This window comes from Sorex fumeus, unplaced genomic scaffold, assembly GCF_029834395.1.
Source record: "Sorex fumeus unplaced genomic scaffold, SorFum_2.1 ptg000048l, whole genome shotgun sequence".
In the NCBI taxonomy this organism is placed as follows: domain Eukaryota; kingdom Metazoa; phylum Chordata; class Mammalia; order Eulipotyphla; family Soricidae; genus Sorex; species Sorex fumeus.
In genome coordinates, this window is record NW_026606105.1 from 3,753,646 (window position 1) to 3,774,380 (window position 20,735).

At 51.7% G+C, this 20,735-nt stretch overlaps 1 protein-coding gene across 1 annotated transcript; it reads left to right on the forward strand.

The window, feature by feature from the left end:
- The first annotated feature begins 233 nt into the window (after positions 1 to 233).
- LOC130032359 (TRPM8 channel-associated factor 2-like) lies at positions 234 to 20,340 on the forward strand. Its single transcript, XM_056123941.1, has 7 exons — positions 234 to 862; positions 12,221 to 13,203; positions 13,878 to 13,975; positions 15,201 to 15,414; positions 15,918 to 16,157; positions 18,915 to 19,252; positions 20,086 to 20,340. Exons 1-7 carry the CDS (start codon positions 234 to 236, stop codon positions 20,338 to 20,340), a joined length of 2,757 nt encoding a protein of 918 aa, XP_055979916.1.
- The last annotated feature ends 395 nt before the right edge of the window (positions 20,341 to 20,735 follow it).

Here is a 20,735-nt window from a genome sequence, read left to right on the forward strand (position 1 = left end):
AACCCGGGTTGGCTGCATGCAAGGCAAACACCCTCTCCACTGTGCTGTTGCTCTGGCCCTGTGGTTTTGTAGTTAACAGCACATACAAGTTATGACTCGCACATTGCCATGTGAAAGGGGGCGTGGCCTGGGCTGTTCCTTGTGCACTAGGGACCGGACCAGTGCTGGGCATGTTGCAATTGTTCTTTGTGGTCTCTGAGTCTCTTCCCTGCTCTCCTGCAGCTGCTCCAGCCATGGCAGCGACGACAACTCCTGCCGCTGCTTTCGAGGCTCTCATGCACGGCGTAACCCACTGGGATGTCCCCAAAGACCCCGTCCCCTGCGAGCTGCTGCTCATCGGCGAGGCCGCCTTCCCGGTGATGGTGAACGACAAGGGCCAGGTGATCATCGCCGCCTCCACGTACGGCCGTGGACGCCTAGTGGTGGTGGCCCACGAGGGCTACCTGGTGGCCGCCAGCCTGTCCCCTTTCCTCCGCAACGCCATGGACTGGCTCTGTCCCACGCCCGGCGCTCCCATTGGCGTCCACCCGTCCCTGGAAGCGCTCACCAGCATCCTTCAGGGTGCTGGTACCCAGGCTCAGCTGGAGTCGGAACCAGGAGCGGCCCTGGGGGTTTACTGCATAGACGCCTATAGCGATGGCCTGAGTGAGGAGCTGGTGCAGTTTGTGAAGCGCGGAGGGGGCTTGCTCATCGGGGTCCAGGCCTGGTACTGGGCAAGCCAGCACGGTGCCCACCAGGTGCTGTCCGCGTTCCCGGGGAACCAGGTGACTTGCGTGGCTGGAGTGTACTTCACCGACACCTACGGGGACACGGGCCGGTTTAAGGTCTCTAAGAATATTCCCAAGATCCCGCTGCATGTCAGGTGAGTGGCTGTGGTCTGCTCAGCAGAGGGAGGGTGGTGCCTCTCCTGAGCGACCTGCCATCCTTGGCGTTTCTTTCTTTGTTTTGCTTCATGAACTACCGTTCGGCATGTTCCGGGCTCCCTCTTGGCTCTGTGCTCAGGAATCACTCCTGCCGTTGCTCAGGGCATCCACTGTGGTGACAGGGATCAAAGCTGGGCTTTGTGTGCAAGGCAGGTGACCCCGTACTGTCTCTCTGGTCCAAACTGCAGTTCTAGGGGCTGGAGAGATCGCACAGCGGGCAGGGCGTTTGCCTTGCAAGCAGCCGACCCGTTTTCGATTCCCAGCATCCCATATGGTCCCCTGAGTACTGCCAGGAATAACCCCTGTGCATCGTTGGGTGTGACCCAAAAAAAGGCCAAAAAAAAAAAACCCCTGCAGTTCTAACATGTGGTATTAGGACCCACCTCGCATCAAAATCAGGCCGTTTGGGATTCACTGGGTTCCAGGCGGCACTGCATCCTCCCTGCTCAGCCGCAGGCCCCAAGCAGCAGTCAGGCTGGAAACGAGCTCAGTCACCAGCCTGCGCCCCATGTCTCATGCCGGTGACATGGAGAGAGGATGTCCAGTCCTCTTGGGCCAACAGGAATGTTTGTGTGAGATGTTCCGCAGGCCAGACTCCACGTGGCCAAGTCGTACTGTGCCCACACTTGTATTCCAGGGGAGATTTAGGCAGTCAAGGAAACAAACGGTTTCCTGTTCTAACAAGGAAAAGTCAGGCCAGCTAAACAGGAACAGCAGCTGGAGGGGTGTGGGGGCAGGAGAAGACTCTCACTGAGAGAGTTCCGGGAAGGCTCAGAGTTGAGGGAATGCATGCAGGTTGAACGCTGGCATTTCAAACACCAGGAGTTTATTTTATTTATTTATTTATTTATTTATTTCTATCTTAATCTCATGGCAATTCAATTTTATTTTATTTTTTAAATTTTTATCAATGAAACACCATAAGGTACAGTTGTAGACATTACAGGTTTTTGTGCTTGGATTTCAGTTATACAATGATTGAGTACCCATCCCTCTACCAGTGCCCATTCTCCACCACCTATGATCCCAGTATCCCTCCCGCCCCCCATCCCATCCTGCTTCTGTGGCAGGGTATTCCCTTTTGTTCTCTCTCTCCTCTTGGTTGCTGAGGTTTGCAAAAGAGGCATTGAGTGGCAATCATGTTTGTTCTTATAGTCTACTTTCAGCATGCTTCTCCCATCCTGGGAGGATCCTCACAACACCCTTCACTTGGTGTTCCCTTCTCTTTCTGAGCTGCCTTTTCCCCTCGCATGTGCGGCTGGCCTTCAAGCCATGGAGTGAAACTCCTTGTACTTATCTCGACTATTCTTGGATGTTAATCTCCTATTTTGTTACTTTATATTCCCCAGATGAATACAATCTTTCTGTCCCTCTCTCTCTGACTCATTTCACTTAGCATGATACTTTCCATGTAGTGCCATTTGTGTGTAAATTTCATGACTTCATCTTTCCTAACAGCTACATAGTACTCCATTGTATAGATGTACCAAAGTTTCTTTAACCTGTCAACTGTTCTTGGGCAGTCGGGTTTTTTCCAGATTTTGACTATTGTGAACAGTGCAGCAATGAACATCGAAGTGCAGATGTCATTTCGACTATACTTTTTTTGCCTCTCCGGGATATATTCCCAGGAGTGGTATTGCTGGGTCAAATGGGAGCTCAATTTCTAATTTTTTGAGAATCATTCATACTGTTTTCCAAAAGGGCTGAACCAGTCAGCATTCCCACCAGCAGTCAAAAACCAGGAGTTTAACTCGGGGCGGGGGGGTGGGCTAGAGAGCTAGTCCAGCACATAGGATGCTGACCTTGCATGCAGCCAGTGTGGGTTTGATCCCCGGCATCCCATATGGCCTCCTGAGCTCCACCAGGAATAATTGCTGAGCGCAGAGTCAAGAGTAACCTCTGAGCATCGTCAGGTGTGAGCCAAGAAACAAACAAAAAACCCTAAGCAGGGGACCACGGAGCTGGAACCCCCCGCCCCCAGGAGAGAGGGAAGAGGTACCATAGTTTCGAGTTGCAGGTTGTGGGAGGGAGGGACACTGAGGTGGCCTTGGGGGTGGCGTGGGTGAAGCTTGTGGCCTCTGAGGCTGTTTCAGCAGGGCCTTGACGGCTCCTGATGAAAGTTATTGCCGGCATCTGAAGTCTTGCAGAAGACACAGTGTGCCAGGGACTTGGACAGAGCGAGAGACACCATATCAGTTCCTTCTTTTCCTGCTGTCTGGATTTTACCTCCTCCATTTGAATCCACCAGCAGCCTGGGGGAGAGGGAATCCAGGGGTGTAGACCCACACTCACAGATCCAGCAGTGTAGACGCAGCCATACAGCATCACAGAAAAATGGGTTTAGAGATGACCACCAGCGTGGAAGGCTTCTCTGACCTTTAAGAAGCTGAAAGGAATTGAAACAAGAAACCAGAGTGATGGACATGTGTGAAAGAGGCGCCCAGGGCAGTGAGCTAAGGGACCGCCTGAAGCTGATGTCTGTGTGGGGCCTTCCAGAGTTTCTAAGATGCGATTGCTTGGAGTAACAGGCATGGAGTAGGGACCGGGAGGAGGTTTCTGAGAATGGGTGGTCCCTGGAAAAATGGTAGCACATTTTCCTTCTAAAGATAGGGACCCGCTCTCTTGCAAGTAGAACCCAAGCACCATTGTCACATCTAAGAAAAAATTAGTAATTTCTTAACTTCATCATTCATTTTTATGGTTTAATATATATGTACATATGTCACTGTCACTGTCCTCCCGTTGTTCATCGATTTGCTCTAGCAGGCCCAGGAACATTGTGAGACTTGTTACTATGTTTGGCATATCAAATACGTCACGGGGAGTTGGCCAGGCTTTGTCATACATATGTACATATATTGTAAAATATATGTACATATCTACATATATTTTACAATATATTTTACTTATACATATATTTTACATATATGTTATATACTATATATAACATATACATCACTGTCATTGTCCTCCCGTTATTCATCAATTTGCTAGAGCAGCCCCAGTAACTTCTCCCTTGTGAACTTGTGACTGTGTTTGACATATCGAATATGTCACGGGTAGCTTGCCAGGCTTTGCCATGCAGGCAAGATACTCTTGGTAGCTTGCTGGGCTCTCTGAAAAGGGCAGAGAAATCGAACCTTGGTCAGTGGGGTTGGCCGCGTGCAAGGCAAATGCCCTACCCGCTGTGCTATCGCTCCAGCCAAACATATACATAGATAGATAGATAGAGAGAGAGAGAGAGAGAGAGAGAGAGAGATTTTCTGTTTGTTGAGTGCTTTACAGTGACTTACTTCAACATCTCTGTCTGTCTAGCAATCTTCCATGAACACTGCCCAGCCCTAAGTTCATTGATTCATTCATGGCTGAGAAACAGTAGCTTTGAAATTCTAGTGTTTCTTTTATTCAGAAGTTCAAATAACTTCTATAGACACAATTCCTCTTCGTCAGCTGTTGGCTTAGATGACTTCGAGAAGGACAAGCTTGATTTCTTCCTTCTTTTTTTTAACCTCGTTTCAAAATATTGAATTATTTTGTGTTTACCCCCCAGGTCACCAATACATAAGAATTTCTTTCAGTCTCATGACAAACTCAGAGATGCTCATGAAATTTTTTTAAAAGAAGTATTATGCTCATGAAAGAAAGTGTTTCATTTCGTGTCTCTCTGTCAGTGCTAAAATGAGCTGTGCCTGTCACCAAGAGCCTCTGCAGGGTGACTGTAGAAACTTTATTTTTTTTAATTAATTAATTTATTTTGAATACCCATCCCTCCACCAGTGCCCATTTCCCACCACCACGGATCGCAGTATCCCTCCCACCCTCACCCTCCCCATCCCACTCTGCCTTTGTGGCAGGGCTTACCCTTTTGTTTTCTCTCTCCTATTGGGTGTTGTGATTTGTATAAGAGTTAAGCCTGATTTTCAGGGAGAAACGTTGCATGATTTACTTTCCATTGATCACTTTCTATATTCGGAGATGTTGTGTGGCCGCGTAAGCTCTGCTCTTTTTGGGAAATGGTGCATTCTCCGGGAACTGTGGAGCCGCCCAGCGGCCTTTCTACTCTGTGGACTGTAGAACCTTTACAGCCAGCCCCGCAGAATCCAGGCTTTTCAGTGTAACAAGGTCTGTCTCATTGGTCTGTGGCCCCAGACCCTGCACCAGCCATTTCTGCAAGGAGCCCTGGTCTCTTCTAGAGGGAAATGACATTTGGAAACCACCATCTCCCTGGTACCATCTTCGAGAATGAGTAGGTTCAGTATTGTTTCTAGGCCTTATGAGTATCCACAATTAGTGTGGATTTTGTTTTTAAAAAATTATTTTTGTTGTAAATCCTGCCCCCGCGTCTGGCTGCCCTCGCCGGGGCCCCTTGGAGGGGAGTAGGTTGAGCTTTCCTCCCTGCCCCAACCAGGGCTCCAGCAGCTGAAGACCTCTAGGACCAGCCACCACCATGCTGAGACCACTCTCCGCACACATGAAGGTACTGGCAGAGGGACAAAGCCACGTATGTTCCGGGGCCGAGATCTCCAAGCCTACTCAGATTGGGGCCGGGCATCCTCCACCCAGAGCCTCCAAATTCCAGTAGGCGGGGGTCACACCCACCAACTGGCCCCCTGGCGCCGTGTAATCCCATCAACGGCCAAGACCCAGAGACTATAAAAACCAGCAACCAGAACCACGCGGCCGCATTTGCGGCCGTGCAACATCTTATTATGACATCTTATTATCTCATTCTTATTTTGGACAAACTGGCAGGCTACTGAATGTAGCCTGCCCACACAGCAGAGTCTGGCAAACTCCCCGTGGCATACCCAATATGCCAAATACCAGTAACAATGATGAGTCTCATTCTTCTAAAAAGCCTTGAATATAATCTCAGGGCTAGGATGAAGGAGATGTTGCTGGGGCCAGCTTGAGGCAATCGACGAATTTTTGTTGTGGCAGAGCCTGGCAAGCTCCCTGAGGAGTATTCGATATGCCAAAAACAGTAACAACAAGTCTCACAATGGAGACGCTACTTGCTGGCTCAAGCAAATCAATGAACAACAGGAAGACGGTGCTATACAGTGGTTTGCTCTGAGTTTGTTATTTATCTGGTTTAGGGACCAGAGCCAGTGGTGCTCAGGGCTTACTTCTAGTTCTGTGCTAAGGAATCACTCCTCGGGATGATCAGGGGACCATGTGTGGTGCCAGGGGTCAAACCTGGCAGGCCACATGCCAGGACCATATATCATGCCAGGCCTTTTACTATCTCTCGGGTTCCTGAGTTTAACTGATACTTCAGACAGATGCACCGCTCCAAGCTTGTGCTTCATTTCAATGCTCGTCCATCTGCACCTACTTTTCTTCCCAGGATGAAAAGTCCCAATTCTAAAGTGCACTGCTCGGTGATTCATTTGCTTTTACTCATAATGCACACAAGATGGTTGTAAAATACAAGAAACTGTTTACCCTCAGAACAATCAAAGATGCCTTCAGTTCTCTTTATCCTTGTGTTATATTTTGTTTGATATCTTCAGTCAAATTGCCTTAATAGAATAATACTTATCTTTGTGGCAATACCACCAACATGATGTTCATTTAGATGTTTCACTTTTGCTTTGTTGGAATTGCTTTCATAAATAAATTTATTTCATAATTATATAAAGTGATTATGTGGATCCAAAACAAAAGATTAAGAAGTATGCACTCTGTTTTTGTCTGCTTTATGAATTTTCTTCCTTTCTCTGTTCAAAAAATTTCTTATTCTATTATTCATTTATATAGAAAGACATACACATATATCAGTTTGCTTTTTGCATAGGGAAGTGACATACTATACGATTTTTTTCTTCACCTTTTCGATGTGATATTATTCTTTCAATATAGCACTATATTATTATATAAATAATATACAATATATTCTATTAAATTTTAGCGTGTAGATGCAGTATAATTCATTAAGTTAGATCTTTAGTCACTGTACATTTCTAATAGTTTGAAAATTTTCAGTGGTCTATTGCATATATACTGCACTAAATACCCGAGTGCTTGTTTGTACTGCATTTCTAGTCATGAAATTGACAGCTCATAGGGGGAATGGAAACAGTGCCCTGATAAAGATGGTTAAATTCACCTGTTTTAGAGTCAGTTCCTGGGAAATGACTGAAGGGAATTTAGCCTCTGAAGGATGCTCTCTGGATGGGTTTACACTATCCGTCCTTCTTGCATATTTCCCTGGCCACTATGGCATCTTCTTCCAGAAGACACTCAGACATGAGGAATTGGGTAAAATGGGCTCGAAGGCAAACATTTAGCAAGAGGCATTTTAATAGGATTTTTCACTAGTAAGTGATATACTGGGAAGAAGCTACATATTTATCAACATTGCTTTGGTGATTAGGTTGTATTACGCAGTTTAGACTGAAGAATAATTTTTCAACCAATAAAAGTCACATATTCAAGAGATACAGGAAATAGGAAAATGATCATGATCTAATAGACAAAAGTTGAGAAATAAAACTCTGTTCTAAATGATACCGATGATCATATGCTTAGGGGGATATGTCAGTATATTCAGCCCTGTTCCATTGGTCTACAGCTCTGCCTTTGTTCCAGTACCACGCTGTTTTAAGTATTACTGCTTTGTAATAGAGCTTGAAGTTAGGGAGGTTGATTCCTCCCATTTTCCTTTTCCCAAGAATTGCTTTTGCAATTCATGGGGGATTATTGTTCCATATAAATTTCAGGAGTGTTTGCTCCATTTCTTTGAAGAATGTCATGGATATCCTTATAGGGATCACATTGAATATGTACCGTGCTTTGGGATGTATTGCCATTTTGACAATGTTAATTCTGCCGATCCATGAACAGGGGACATTTTTCCATTTCTTCATGTCCCCTTGCATAACTGAAAACCAAGTACAAAAATTTAATAAGTCTATAACTGTACCTCATAGTGTTTCACTAATAATAAATAAATAAATAAATAAATAATACCGAGCTTATGGGCTAGAGTGATAGCACGGCGAGTAAAGCGTTTGCCTTCCACATGGCCAACCCAGGTTGTATTCCTCCGCCCCACTCAGAGAGCCCGGCAAGCTACTGAGAGTACCCTGCTCGCACAGCAAAGCCTGGCAAGCTTCCCGTGGCGTATTTGATATGCCAAAAACAGTAACAAGTCTCACAATGGGGACATTCCTGGTGCCCGCTCAAGCAAATCGATGAACAACTCGACTACAGTGCTACTGAGCTTATGAAAATAATGTCCATATAGGCAAAGGTAAAGGTAAGGGCCCTCACGTAGATCGTCAATTTGCTAGAGTGGGCCCAGTAACGTCTCCATTGGAGACTTTGTTGTTACTGTGTCTGGCATATCGAATACTCTCGGTAGCTTGCCGGGCTCTCCGAGAGGGGCGGAGGAATCGAACTCGGGTCGGCCATGTTGGCCGCTTGTAAGGAGAACGTCCTACCCGCTGTGCTATCGCTCCAGCCCTATGTCCATATAGGTGGACTATAAAGCGCTTGGGAAAATAAGAACCCTTGAGTTTTTCCTCAGGACTTGAAAAACCAGTTTATTCCCCTTATTTAGTTTCAACTCAAAACAGCCTCCTGGATGCTTCTCCTGTAGGGACCCCTGGAAACAAGGATCCCCTTTCCACTGCCACTGTCCCTCGCTGGAAACTCCCCCCATGACTCTCCAGGGAAAGCCCCAGTGATTATGTCCTGTTACCACCTCCCCACATGCTCACTCTAGTGCCTCTCTAGATCTGTGACTTCCAACCTTATACCTGCAGAACCACTTCTAAACTATTAAAGTAAAACAAAACCTTCTGTTTTTTTTTTGGTTTTGGTTTTGGTTTTGTTTTGCTGCCTCACCTGGCTGTGCTCAGAGCTTTCTCTAGGCTCTGTGTTCAGGGATCACTCTTGGTGGGGCTCAGGGGACTCTATAGGATGCTGGATTTCAAAACCAGTGAGCTGTGTGCAAGGCAAGCCCCCACCTGCTGTACAATCACTCCAAGCCATTCTCTGTAATAAGAATATTTACCAACATATGATAGTACTAGTCTCCTGTCCCCGCGCTTGGCTGTCCTCACCAGGGCCCCTTGGAGGGGGAAAGGTTGAGTTTCTCCCCCGCCCGCCCTCGAGCAGAGCCCCAGCAGCTGAGGACCTCTGGAGCCAGCCACGGCCATGCTGGGACTACTCTCCATACGTCCAGATGGGCCTCATGCATGAAAGAACTGTCAGAGGAGCCCAGGGGGTAACCCAGGCATGCGGGGCCCGGGGCTGAGGTCTCCAAGCCTACTCGGATTGGGACTGGGCCTTCTCCACCCAGACCCCCCATCTTCCAGTAGGTAGGTGTCACACCCACCAGCTGTCACCAGTGCCAGGTTGGTCCCATCAACGGCCAAGACGCAGAGACTATAAAACCCAGCTCCCGACATCTTATTATCTTATTTTTCCTTTGGAGAACATGGCAGGCAACCAAAAGTATCCTGCCCGCACGGCAGAGTCTGGCAAACTTCCTGTGTCGTATTCAATATGGCAAATACCAGTAACAATGATGGGTCTCATTCTCCTAATCCTGAAAGAGCATTGAAATGGCTCTTTTAAAATCTCAGGCATTGAAATGGCTCTTTTAAAATCTCTGGGCTAGGAAGGAGACATTACTGGTGCCTGCTCGAGGAAATCGACGAACAACAGGATGATCGTGATCGTGATTGTGATGATAATACTGCTATATGGACACGCGTGGGTATCATGTGTTCCGAGGCAATGACTTTTCATGCACTGACAAGGAATTTCTGTGGGCAGCACCAGTGGCTGAGTAACACTGATCAAAACACCTGGAGTATAGAGCTGAGTAGAAAACATCCAGACCCATTCCAAGACAAAGGGTGACCTAGTACTGTGATGAATCGCCCAACAGACAACTTCGTGAAGAGACTCACAGAGGGGCTGGTCTCAGATGTCTCCTGCCTAAACTGAGCTGGGGCTGACCAGCATTGTCAGATCTCATCTCCAGGAATGCGCTGACATGCAGCCAACGCCCTCAATGCTGTCCCTTCACTCAGCTCGGGTTCAAAGTGTCCTGTCAACCCATCTTGGTCAAAAGCTCCTGGACCCACTGAGCAGGTTCTGTTCTTTCAAATTGCTGTGGAAGGCTCTGCAGTTCCTGGAGGGAGGAACTGCCCCATCTGGCTAGGGGAGAGGCCACCTCTAAAAATCACCAGAAGGGGGCTGGAGTGATAGCACAGCTGGTAGGGTGTTTGCCTTGCACGCAGCCGACCCGGGTTCGATTCCTAGCATCCCATATATTCCCCCGATCACCGCCAGGAGTAATTCCTGAGTGCATGAGCCAGGAATAACCCCTGTGCATCGCCGGTTCTGACCCAAAAAGCAAAATATAAAAAAATAAAAAATAAATAAAAATCAGCAGAAGGGCCTCAAGGGATGTCTTATCCCAAAGGAGAAGCACACCTGTGTTTGTGCACCGCACGGAGGCATTGCGGTAACTGGGATGTAAAATCCAACTGCAAGGCTCCTGCTGCCCTCTGACCACAGTTCAGACGTGCCCGCAGAAAGTATTAACCTCAAATTATTATCTCCTTCACAGTTCAGACGTGCCCGCAGAAAGCATTAACCTCAAATTATTATCTCCTTCCACATAGATGTGGGAGTGCAGCCTTCAAGACCTTGAACATTAGTCTTCACAGCCGTTAAAGGGTGACCATCTTTCAGAAGAGGAGCAAATAAATCAAAGAGATAACATCAAAACGCCTGAGTTCTTTAAGTTTGTGGGTTATTGGCCCTTGGCTGGTAGGAGTGATAACAACACAATCTTCTAAAGAAACCGTGTTGAAACCAAAAGACATACACTGCATTTTCACAACAGGATGATAACTAAGGATGTCAACAAGATCTGCAAACTCCTGTGTTCCATGCAGTGTTCCAACAGGCATGATCTGGAAACAACCCAGGTGTCCCAACAGCAAATGAGTGGATCAATGTGTGGTATATTTATATAGTGAGATATTACTCAGCGATGGAAAAACAGAGTATCTCACTGCTGCGTGGATGGAATTAGATGGAATCAAGCTGAGTGAAATGAGTCAGAAGGAGAAGGGCAAGTATACCAGCCGATCCCACTCAGAGGTAGTATATAAAGGAACCAAGCCAGGGAACAGATGGTGTCTAGTGAAAACTAGTTGTTAGGGTCAGAGGTCAGCTGAGACAACCTAAGAATGAGAGGAGGAAGGAAGGAAGGCACCTATAGAATGTGGTTGGTTACTGGCTCCCGGCTGGTGTGGGACCCATGTAACCTTCACTTTCTTGAACTCATCAATAAATTTCGTCTTAAATCTAGTATGAGTACAATGAAGACTTCCAGAGTTGAAGGCTATGTCATTTAAACCAGTGGTATGTTGTATTATTTAAAAAGACATAGAGGGTGTTGTAGCGATAGCACCTCGGGTAGGGCATTTGCCTTGCACGCGACCAATCCGGGTTCAATTTCTAGCATCCCATATCATCCCCTGAGCACTGCCAGGAGTAATTCCTGAGTGCAGAGCCAGGCGTAACCTCTGTGCATTGCCGGGTGTGACCCAAAAACCAAAAACATTTTTTAAAAATTAAATAAATAAAAAATAAAAAGACACAGGGGTTGGGGCCAGAGCTGTAGCCAAAGGAGGTTAGCACATCCTTGGCATGTATGAGGCCCCACGGTTGACCCTGGCACCACTCAGGCAGGCCTCATCACGACTGATGGATGGAGAGATGACATCGATTGAATCAGACCCTTGGGCATTCCTGTCTGAGAGGAATTCCCAGACTGAGCCTTTGGAGAATGTAGGTTTTGAGGTGTGCCAAACTGGCCAGCTCACTCTTAGGTGGTGGTGGTTGTTTTCTTTTTTCCAAATCCATCCAAGGCCTCCTGGGGTACACACAGAGCCCCGTAATTACCGGAAGGTGCTGTGGGCAGTTGCACTGTAGCACTGCACTGTCCTCCTGTTCTTCATTGATTGGCCCAGTAACATTGTGAGACTTGTTACTGTGTTTGGCACATCGAATTCCTCACGGGTAGCTTGCCAAGCTTTGCCAGGAAGGCGAGATACTCTCAGTAGCTTGTCGGGCTCTCTGAGAGGGGTGGAGGAATTGAACTCCGGTGTGGGCAGTGGCATCAACACCTTTTCACCTCACCCTGGGGTCGGGAAGACCATGGACCAGGCAGGCCCTGCGCATTTTCAGCCCTCAGGCTGGAGACCCCTGGCTCTTTGCTAACCGACTGTGACCCCTTTTGTCCCTTGTGTCCCTTGCAGGTGTGGGGAGGACACGAGGCAGGACCAGCAGCAGCTCCTGAAAGGGATCTCGGAACTGGACATCAAGACCGGGGAGTTGCCGTCCAGGCTGCTGGTGCACGGGGCGCTGGCCTTCCCCCTGGGCATGGACCCCTCGCTGGGCTGCTTCGTGGCAGGCGCCCGCTACGGCAAGGGCCGGGTGGTCCTGGCTGCCCACGAGAGCCTCCTCTCCGCCCCCAAGTTGGGGACCTTCCTGCTCAATGCCGTGCACTGGCTGGCCGGGGGCCCCGCGGGCCGAGTGGGGGTGAACCCCAACCTGAAGGGCCTGTGTGCCCTGCTGGACGGCAGTGGCCTGCAGTGCAGCCTGGAGTCCCAGCTGACCGACCAGCTGCAGGTCTACTGCTGTGAGGCCTACAGCGACGCGGAGGCCGGGCCCTTGCGCGAGTTCGTGGCCGAGGGCGGTGGCCTGCTGATGGGGGGCCAGGCCTGGTGGTGGGCCTCACAGAACCCCGGTCGCCCCGCCCTGGCTCGTTTCCCGGGAAACCGCCTCCTCAATGGCTTGGGCCTCAGCATCACAGCCCGGACCCTGCAACCAGACTGTTTCCCTGCGGCCACGCCTGAGATGCTCGGGTACCACTTCCGCCAGGCCCTGGCGGCCTTTCTGCAGCAGCTGAAACAGGGCCGCGGCTGCGTGGACCAGAGGAGGCTGGCCAAGCTGGGCAGCGACGGGGCCGCCTTCCTGAGCATCCCAGCGCGGGGCATCCCCGCCTACGCCTCCGTGCACCGCCTCCTGCTCAAGACTTTGCCTCTGGCAGGCCTCCCGGCCGTCAGCAAGAAGAACCCGGTGGCCGCTGGCTCCCTGGAGGCTGCCATGCTCAGCCTGGCCACCGAGCTGGCGCGATCGGGGACTGACTGCACCCAGCTGGCCGCGGGGCTGGGCGGCTGCGCTTGCGCGGACCCCGCAGAGCGGACCATCACCGTGCAGGTGGACGCCTGCAACCCAGGTGTGCAGCGCGCAGAGGGGCTGACGGGGTCCCCCTGGGTGGGGTGTCCCCACGCCCCAGGCAGTAGGGGTAGGGGCCAGAGGGAGGGTGCGGCAGGGAGGGCTCCCTCTCGCCTTGCACACGGCCCACCTGGGTGCAGTGTCCAGCATCTGACCTAGGGGCTACCCCAAGGCCATCAGGAGGAGTCCCCTGAGTGCAGAACCAGGAGTAAGCCTGAGACCCAGAGCTGGAGTGAGAGCACAGCGGGTAGAATGTTTGCCTTGCATGCAGCCCGCCCAGGTTTGATTCCCAGCATCCCATATGGTCCCCTAAACACCGCCAGGAGTAATTCCTGAGCCTGAAGTAACCCCTGTGCATCGCTGGGTGTGGCCCAAAAAGCAGGAAAAAAAAGAAAGAAGGAAGGAAGGAAGGAAGGAAGGAAGGAAGGAAGGAAGGAAGGAAGAGAGAGAGAGAGAAAGAAAGAAAGAAAGAAAGAAAGAAAGAAAGAAAGAAAGAAAGAAAGAAAGAGCGAGCCTGAATCCCAAGGTGTGGCCCCAAAACCAAACAAAGAAGGAAGTTGGGGTGGAGGGTCAGCTTGGATGGCCAGAAGTGAGCGTACAGGGAAGGGGGTTGGGAGCAGGTCTGTTTGGGGGGAGAGGGGATGAGGGACTGAGCCTCCCTGTGCTGATTTCCAGGCCCAGGGGAACGCTGGATGAGCACCGGCCGCTACCTGCTGAACAGGAAGAACGCGGAGTTCTCCCTGCCGGACTCCGCTAGTTCTGCTGGGCTGAAGGTGAGGCCCCAGCCCCGTGCTCAGCCCCCTCCAGGCTCAGAGCCACTCGCTGGCCCCCAGCAGCATAGGATGGGTCCGCAGCCCACTGGATGGGGTGCTGGAGGGTTTTCTGTGAAGTGGGTGATGAGGCCTAACACTGGCCATTCTCAGTGCCCTGTGCGAGGTCCAGTGGCATGTGTGGGGTGTGGGAAGGGGCCAAGGCAGAAGAACGCAGAAACAAAGATGCCAAGGAGGGACTGGAGCAATAGTACAGCCGGTAGACTGTTTACCATGCATGCGGCCGACCCGGTTTGATCCCCGGCATCCCATATGGTCCCCCAAGCATTAGCAGGAGTAATTCCTGAGTGTGGCCAGGAGGAGCTCCTGAGCATCAGTGGGTGTGACCCCCCCCCTGCAGAAAAGGAAAAAAAAACATGCTAAGGAAAGGAGGGATAGGAAGGAGAAGAGGAAGTCATGGGCAGAGAACAGGGGTCTCGGCTCCTCTGTAGTGTAGAGGTGACATGTCTGTGCACTGTGGCCCAAACAGTTCAACTTCAAACTAACTGTCAGGGAGTCCGGCTGGTGGCTGGAAGGGAATGTGGGCTGAGTGCTGGAGAGCCTGGCAGTGGGAACCTGGTATGCCTGGGAATAGGGACCTCTATCCCGGTGTCTGAATGAAAGGGGTAACTGCCTTGGAGGAAGCAGCTGAGTCTCGGGGCTCCTAAGAACTAGCCAGGCCCAAGCCTTTGGGGTAGGGAGCGGTGATGTTCCTGGCTGGGAGCTGGGGCACCCAGGGGCACCCAGGGGCACACCCACACCTGCCCCCAGGTCCCTGTAGCCATACCTCCTCCTGTCACCCCCCAAATTGGGCCAGAATTCCGTTTCCTCCTCCCTTGTCCTGGGGGTTCACTTCCTACTCACTGGGGTCTCTTTCCTGCCCCCTAGCGTCTTCCCTGAGAATTGCAGGACCCCAGCCAGACAGCCCAGGGACTCCCCAAACACAGGGGAAGGCATCCTCTCACCTTGGCTTGGCCCCACTCCCTCCTCCGGGCACCCCTGTGGCACCCCTGTGGCTCATCGCAGCGTGGCCCCCCGCTCAGGTCTCTGAGGGTGCCTGGCCTTGCTCCCACTGGGGGATCCTGGACTTTGTCTCAGCCTCCATCCACACATTCCCACCCTTAGCCCCTCAGACCTGCAGGGCTCTGTTCTCCCACACACAGGGCGACCCCTGGATCTTTCCCTCCAGGTTCTCATCGGCTGCCACACGGACGACCTGAGCGATGCCCACCAGCTAGCCCGGGCCCCGGTGGTCACTCACCAGTGCTGCGTGGACCAAGCCACGGAGTCCGTGTTCTGTCTCTGGGGGGGTCTGATCTATGTCATCGTGCCCAAGGGCAGCCAACTGGGGCCCGTGTCCCTCACCATCACCGGCTCCGTGCCTGCTCCCTACTACAGGCTGGGTGAGTGTGGGGACTGAGGGGCTGTGTGAGCTACGGCTGGAGAGGATGGGGAGGACTGTGGGGTGGGGCCCGCAGGAGATGGGAGACCCCATGCCCCATCCCCTGTGCCTCATGTCCAGTGTCTTCTCCCTGCATCCTGCATCCTGTGTCCAGTGGAGACTTGGGGACCAAAGAGGGAAGACCTGAGACCCTTGTTGATAGTTGTTCATTCTGTGTTTGCCCGCCCCTCGCAGCCCCCAGCGTTTTCTGCCACCAGGGAGCTGTGGATAAAGAGAGACATTTTCCATCTTGTTTCTTGACTCCCCCAGGGCGCACAGGTCGCTGTCCACCATGCACAGTCTGCCTGGCAGTAGTGTGGGTTTATTGCTCGGGGCTGCAGTGCTCTCGGTGCCGGGGTGCCGGGGGCGTGCAATTCAGGGCATAACTTAGGGCGGGTGCTCGCTCAGTCAAGGCTCCCTCCCGGTGCTATTGGCCCCCGGCCCCGCTCTGGTCACTGTTCCCAGGTAAAACGTCCCTGGCGGAGTGGCGGCACAGTGTCCAGCACAGCCCGGCCCCCTGGGGGGAGCTGGCCACGGACAACATCATCCTGACGGTGCCCACTGCGGACCTCCGGACCCTGGAGGACCCTGAGCCCCTGCTGCGCCTCTGGGACGAGATAATGCTGGCCATCGCCAAGCTGGCTGCCCAGCCCTTCCCTTTCCACTGCCCTGAGCGGATCGTGGCCGACGTGCAGATCTCGGCAGGTATGTGACTGGGACAGGGGGCTGCCTGGGGCAGAGTGGGAGGGGTTGCCTCTTAAGGCCCACAGTGTGCTTTGTGGGTCACACCTGGCAATGCACAGGGGTTCCTTCTGGCTCTTCACTCAGGAATTACTCCTGGCGGTGCTCAAGGGATCATGTGGGATGCTAGGGATCAAACCCGGGTCAGCCACATGCAAGGCAAATTCTCTACCCACTGTGCTGGTGCTCCAGCCCCAAGGTTCACAGTGTGCGGTAGTCAAGGTGGCAGTAAAGCCATGTGGTGGGGGAGGAGGCAGGGGAGAGACACAGCCTTGACGGGGATGACAATGTGTTCCCATGTGCGTGGTGAGGAGAGTCGGGAGAGCTCATGGGTAGGGATAGGCAGGGACATCTCAGAATCAGTGGCCTGAGCAAACACAAGGAGGCTCTCACTGATCCGGATGAGGAAACGAAATGTCATAAAGGGGGGGATGCCTAGACAATTCTTGACCCCAGAGCTTAGGGAAGGACAGAGGAAATCAATGGCGGAGGAAGAAGATGAAAAGGGGGAAGGGGGTGGGAGGAAACAGGTCAGGGCATTCGTTACCTGATGATGTGGATAGTTCCACAACCAGAGCACAGACTCTACAACACTGAAACCATGAGAGCAAGCTGCAGCTACCGAACTTTGTAAAGTGCTTGTCAAGGTGATGGGAGTGGAGAGAAGGGGGCAGGTGGGAGTGGGGGAGGGGGATGAAGTAAGGGAACACAGGTGGAGGGAAGTTGACACTGAGGGTGGGATTGGTGTTGAAATATATGCCGAAAACTCACCTAGTCGCAGTTCTTTCATTAATTACAAAATTATTTTTATGAAAAGCAAACAAAAGGAATGTTGGCCTTGGGAGTTCTCAGAGGCAAGGGGCATTGCTTCCAGGAGAGGCTGAAACAGAAATATTTCCTTCTGGGTGATGTTGCTTGTCTGTGGTCACTGTCACTGTCCTCCCGTTGTTCATCGATTTGCTCGAGCAGGCCCAGTAACATTTCCATTCCACTTGTTACTGTGTTTGGCATATCGAATACGTCACGGGGAGCTTGCCAGGCTTTGCAATGCAGACGAAATATTCTTGCTACCTTGCCGGGCTCTCCGAGAGTGGCGGAGAAATCGAACCTGGGTTGGTCAGGTTGGCTTCATGCAAGACAAACGCCCTACCCACTGGGCTATCTGTGGTATGTGGACGAATATTGAGGAGAGAATGCGAGATATCAGGGTTGGGGTGGCAGAGATTACCTATGATTACCCTTGACCCTAATATGTAGAAATGAGAATGATAGGGAAAGAAGGGGGGCTGTAAAAAGAGATAAACAGGGGGTAAAAGGAGGGGGCAGAAGCCTTGGGCACAGCTAGGGGTGTGGAGGAATTGTATGTGTTTAAGTCTGAGCCACCAAACCAACCTTTCTGCAAGCACTCAATCCAAAAGACAGCAACCAGACTTCAAAATGTGCCTGTCACAGAGACAGGCTGGGGCCTCGGAGGGATCCCGGGAACCCTGGGACAGGCCTAATGCTGGATCATTGTGTGCCTGAAACTCACTATGAATTTGTTAATCATGGTGCCTTAATATTTTCTTGAAATTTCTCAGTGAACTATTTTTTCCTAGCACACATCACAGTCATCAGTGGCAAGGGAGTAAAGAGGTTTCTGTTGAGTGTTTTGGGGGAGAGAACATCTAGAGAGGTGTAAGGACTCTGGAAAATTCCTCCAGACCTGTTTGCTTGGTGGTGGTTGTTTTTCCTTCTGGATTTAGAACCACACCTGCTGGTGCTGAGGGCTTACTCCTGGTTCTGCAGTCAAGCATCACTCCTGGTGGGGCTTAGGGAACCACACGGGATCACGGTTATGGTCCTCCAATTGTTCATCGATTTGCTCGAGCAGGCCCAGTAATGTCTCCATCGTGAGACTTGTTGTTACTGTGTTTGGCATATCAAATACATCATGGGTAGCTTGCCATGTGGGTGAGATACTCTCGGTAGTTTGCCGGGCTCTCCAAGAGGGGTGGAGGAATCGAACTCAGGTGGGCCATGTTGGCTGCGTGCAAGGCAAATGCCCTACCCCCTGTGCTATCGCTCCAGCCCGGGATGCCAGGTATAAAATGGAGGGTGGCCACCTGTAAAGCAAGCACTGTACTGTGTCTCTGTCCCTAAACCTGTTTCCTTATGCTTAATAAAGGATGAGGTTCACAGCTGGAGCTACAGTATAGCAGGTAGGATGTTTTTCTCGAAGGCGGCCAACCAGGTCCCCTAAGTATCACCAGGAGTAATTCCTGAGTGTAGAGCCAGGAGTAATTCCTATGCATCACTGGGTGTGATCAAAAAAAAAAAGAAAGAAAAAAGAAAGAAAAGAGGAGGTTCATTCTCCTTGTGAAACACAGGGAGAATATAAATCAGGACAGCAGTCATGGGAGAAGGCAAGAGGTTCTTCTAGCCTGGAGGGAGTCAGGTCCCAGCCTGGGACATCCGGGGAAGACCTGCACACAAGAGAAACCCATAGAACTTGTGTCCAGTGATACAGGGAGGAGCGCTGGGCTTAGGCGACAGTGCTGGAGACCAGGAGAAGAAGCACAGTGGGCAGGGGTCCACTCCCTGGCATGTGGGTGTGGGCCCCACCAAGTGGGGGACCATGGTTCTCTCCTCCCCTTGGAGATTCTGGGATTGTGGAAGGTCTCAGAGAGGGAGCCGGAATTGGGATTAAGGTTGACCGCCACTTTCCCCACCGCACCCCAGGCTGGATGCACTCCGGGTACCCCATCATGTGCCACGTGGAGTCGGTGCAGGACCTGCTGAGTATCGAGAGCATCCGTAGCCAGGGCCTCTGGGGGCTCATCCACGAGCTGGGTCACAACCAGCAACAGGACGGGTGGGAGTTCCCACCGCACACCACGGAAGCCACATGCAACCTCTGGTCAGTCTACGTGCACGAGACGGTGCTGAGCATCCCCCGGGCTCAGGCCCACCCTGACCTGAGTGCTGTGGAACGAGACAAGAGGATCAGAGAGCACCTGGGCAAGGGGGCGCCCCTGGAGAACTGGAGCATGTGGACAGCTCTGGAGACCTACCTGCAGGTACCGCACAGACTTGCGGGGGGCATCCTCTACCCGGTAGCACCCCAGAGACCAGGAGCCCCTTCACGGGCCCTGCCAGCATAAACCCCTCATCCCATCTCCCTGGACTCGGGATGCCAATACTATAAGGTGCGGAAAGGAGCTCCCGTTCCGTTTGCTCCCCGGTTTTCTGATGGTGCACAGAGGAAATGAGAAGTGTTACAGGGGAAAACCTCACTGGGAGAACAGAGGGCTGTGATAAGGCAGGAGGGGAAACTCGAAGTCAGCCCTGCCAATGGGGGTCGGCACTTGCCTTGTATGTGTGAGGACCCTGGGATCGGTTGCTGCCGCTTCATGGGGAGCCCCAGTGCCACATTGGGAGTAGTGCTCAAGTCCCACCACATATGACCAAGCGCGCCACACCCACCCCAAGGAAAGAAAGGATGGGAGCTGGAGTGATAGTATAGCAGGAGGGCGCTTGCCTTGCATGCAGTAGACCCAGGTTCGATACCCACACCCTATATGGTCCCTTGAGCTCTGTCAAGGGTAATTCTTGAGTAGAGAGCTAGGACGTAGCCCTGAGCATTGCTAGGTGAGACCCAGAAACTGAGAAAGAAAGAAGGAAAGAAAGAAAGAGAGAGAGAGAGAGAGAGAAAGAAAGAAAGAAAGAAAGAAAGAAAGAAAGAAAGGTGGAGGAGAAGGAAGGAGGGAGGGAGGAGGGAGGGAGGAGGAAAAGAAGGAAGGGAAGTGAAAACCATCTAGACACATAAACACAAACACACGTATGCATGCACACTGCAGCCACTACCACAACTTCTGCATCCCCTTCCTCACTTTCCTGTTTGTCTCCCCAGCTCCAGGAGGCCTTTGGGTGGGAGCCGTTCACTCAGCTCTTCGCAGAGTACCAGACCCTCTCAGGCCTCCCCAACACCAACACCGGCCGGATGAATCTATGGGTGAAGAAGTTCTCTGAGAAAGTGCAGAAGAACCTGGTCCCTTTCTTTGAGACCTGGGGCTGGCCCATGCAGCCGGATGTGGCCAAGAGCCTGGCCCATCTGCCTCCGTGGCAGGACCACCCCATGCGGACCTACGTCTGTGCTGAGGAGTAAAGGCCATGCAGGATGTGCTGCAGAGCGCAGTGGCCAGCAGCAGCCCCACGTCCGTGGCCTTTTGTTCTTGAGCCGGGACCCTGCACCCTAGCGTGTCTTCTGGATGGCAGCCAGGGGCCAGAGACAAAATGAAACCAGCCCTCGCAGGAAGATGACCCTTGATGCTATTTCTTCTTGCTCCAGCTCTCAGCAAGACACTTCCTCCTCCTCCTCCTCCTCCTTCTCCTCCTCCTCCTCCTCTCCTGCTCTTCCTCCTCCTCCTCCTCCTCCTGCTCTTCCTCCTCCTCCTCCTCCTCCTCCTCCTCCTCCTGCTCTTCCTCCTCCTCCTCAACCTCCGAGATTTTGTTTCTTTTTTTATGGGTGGTGGGAGCATACTTGGCAGTGCTCAGGGACTA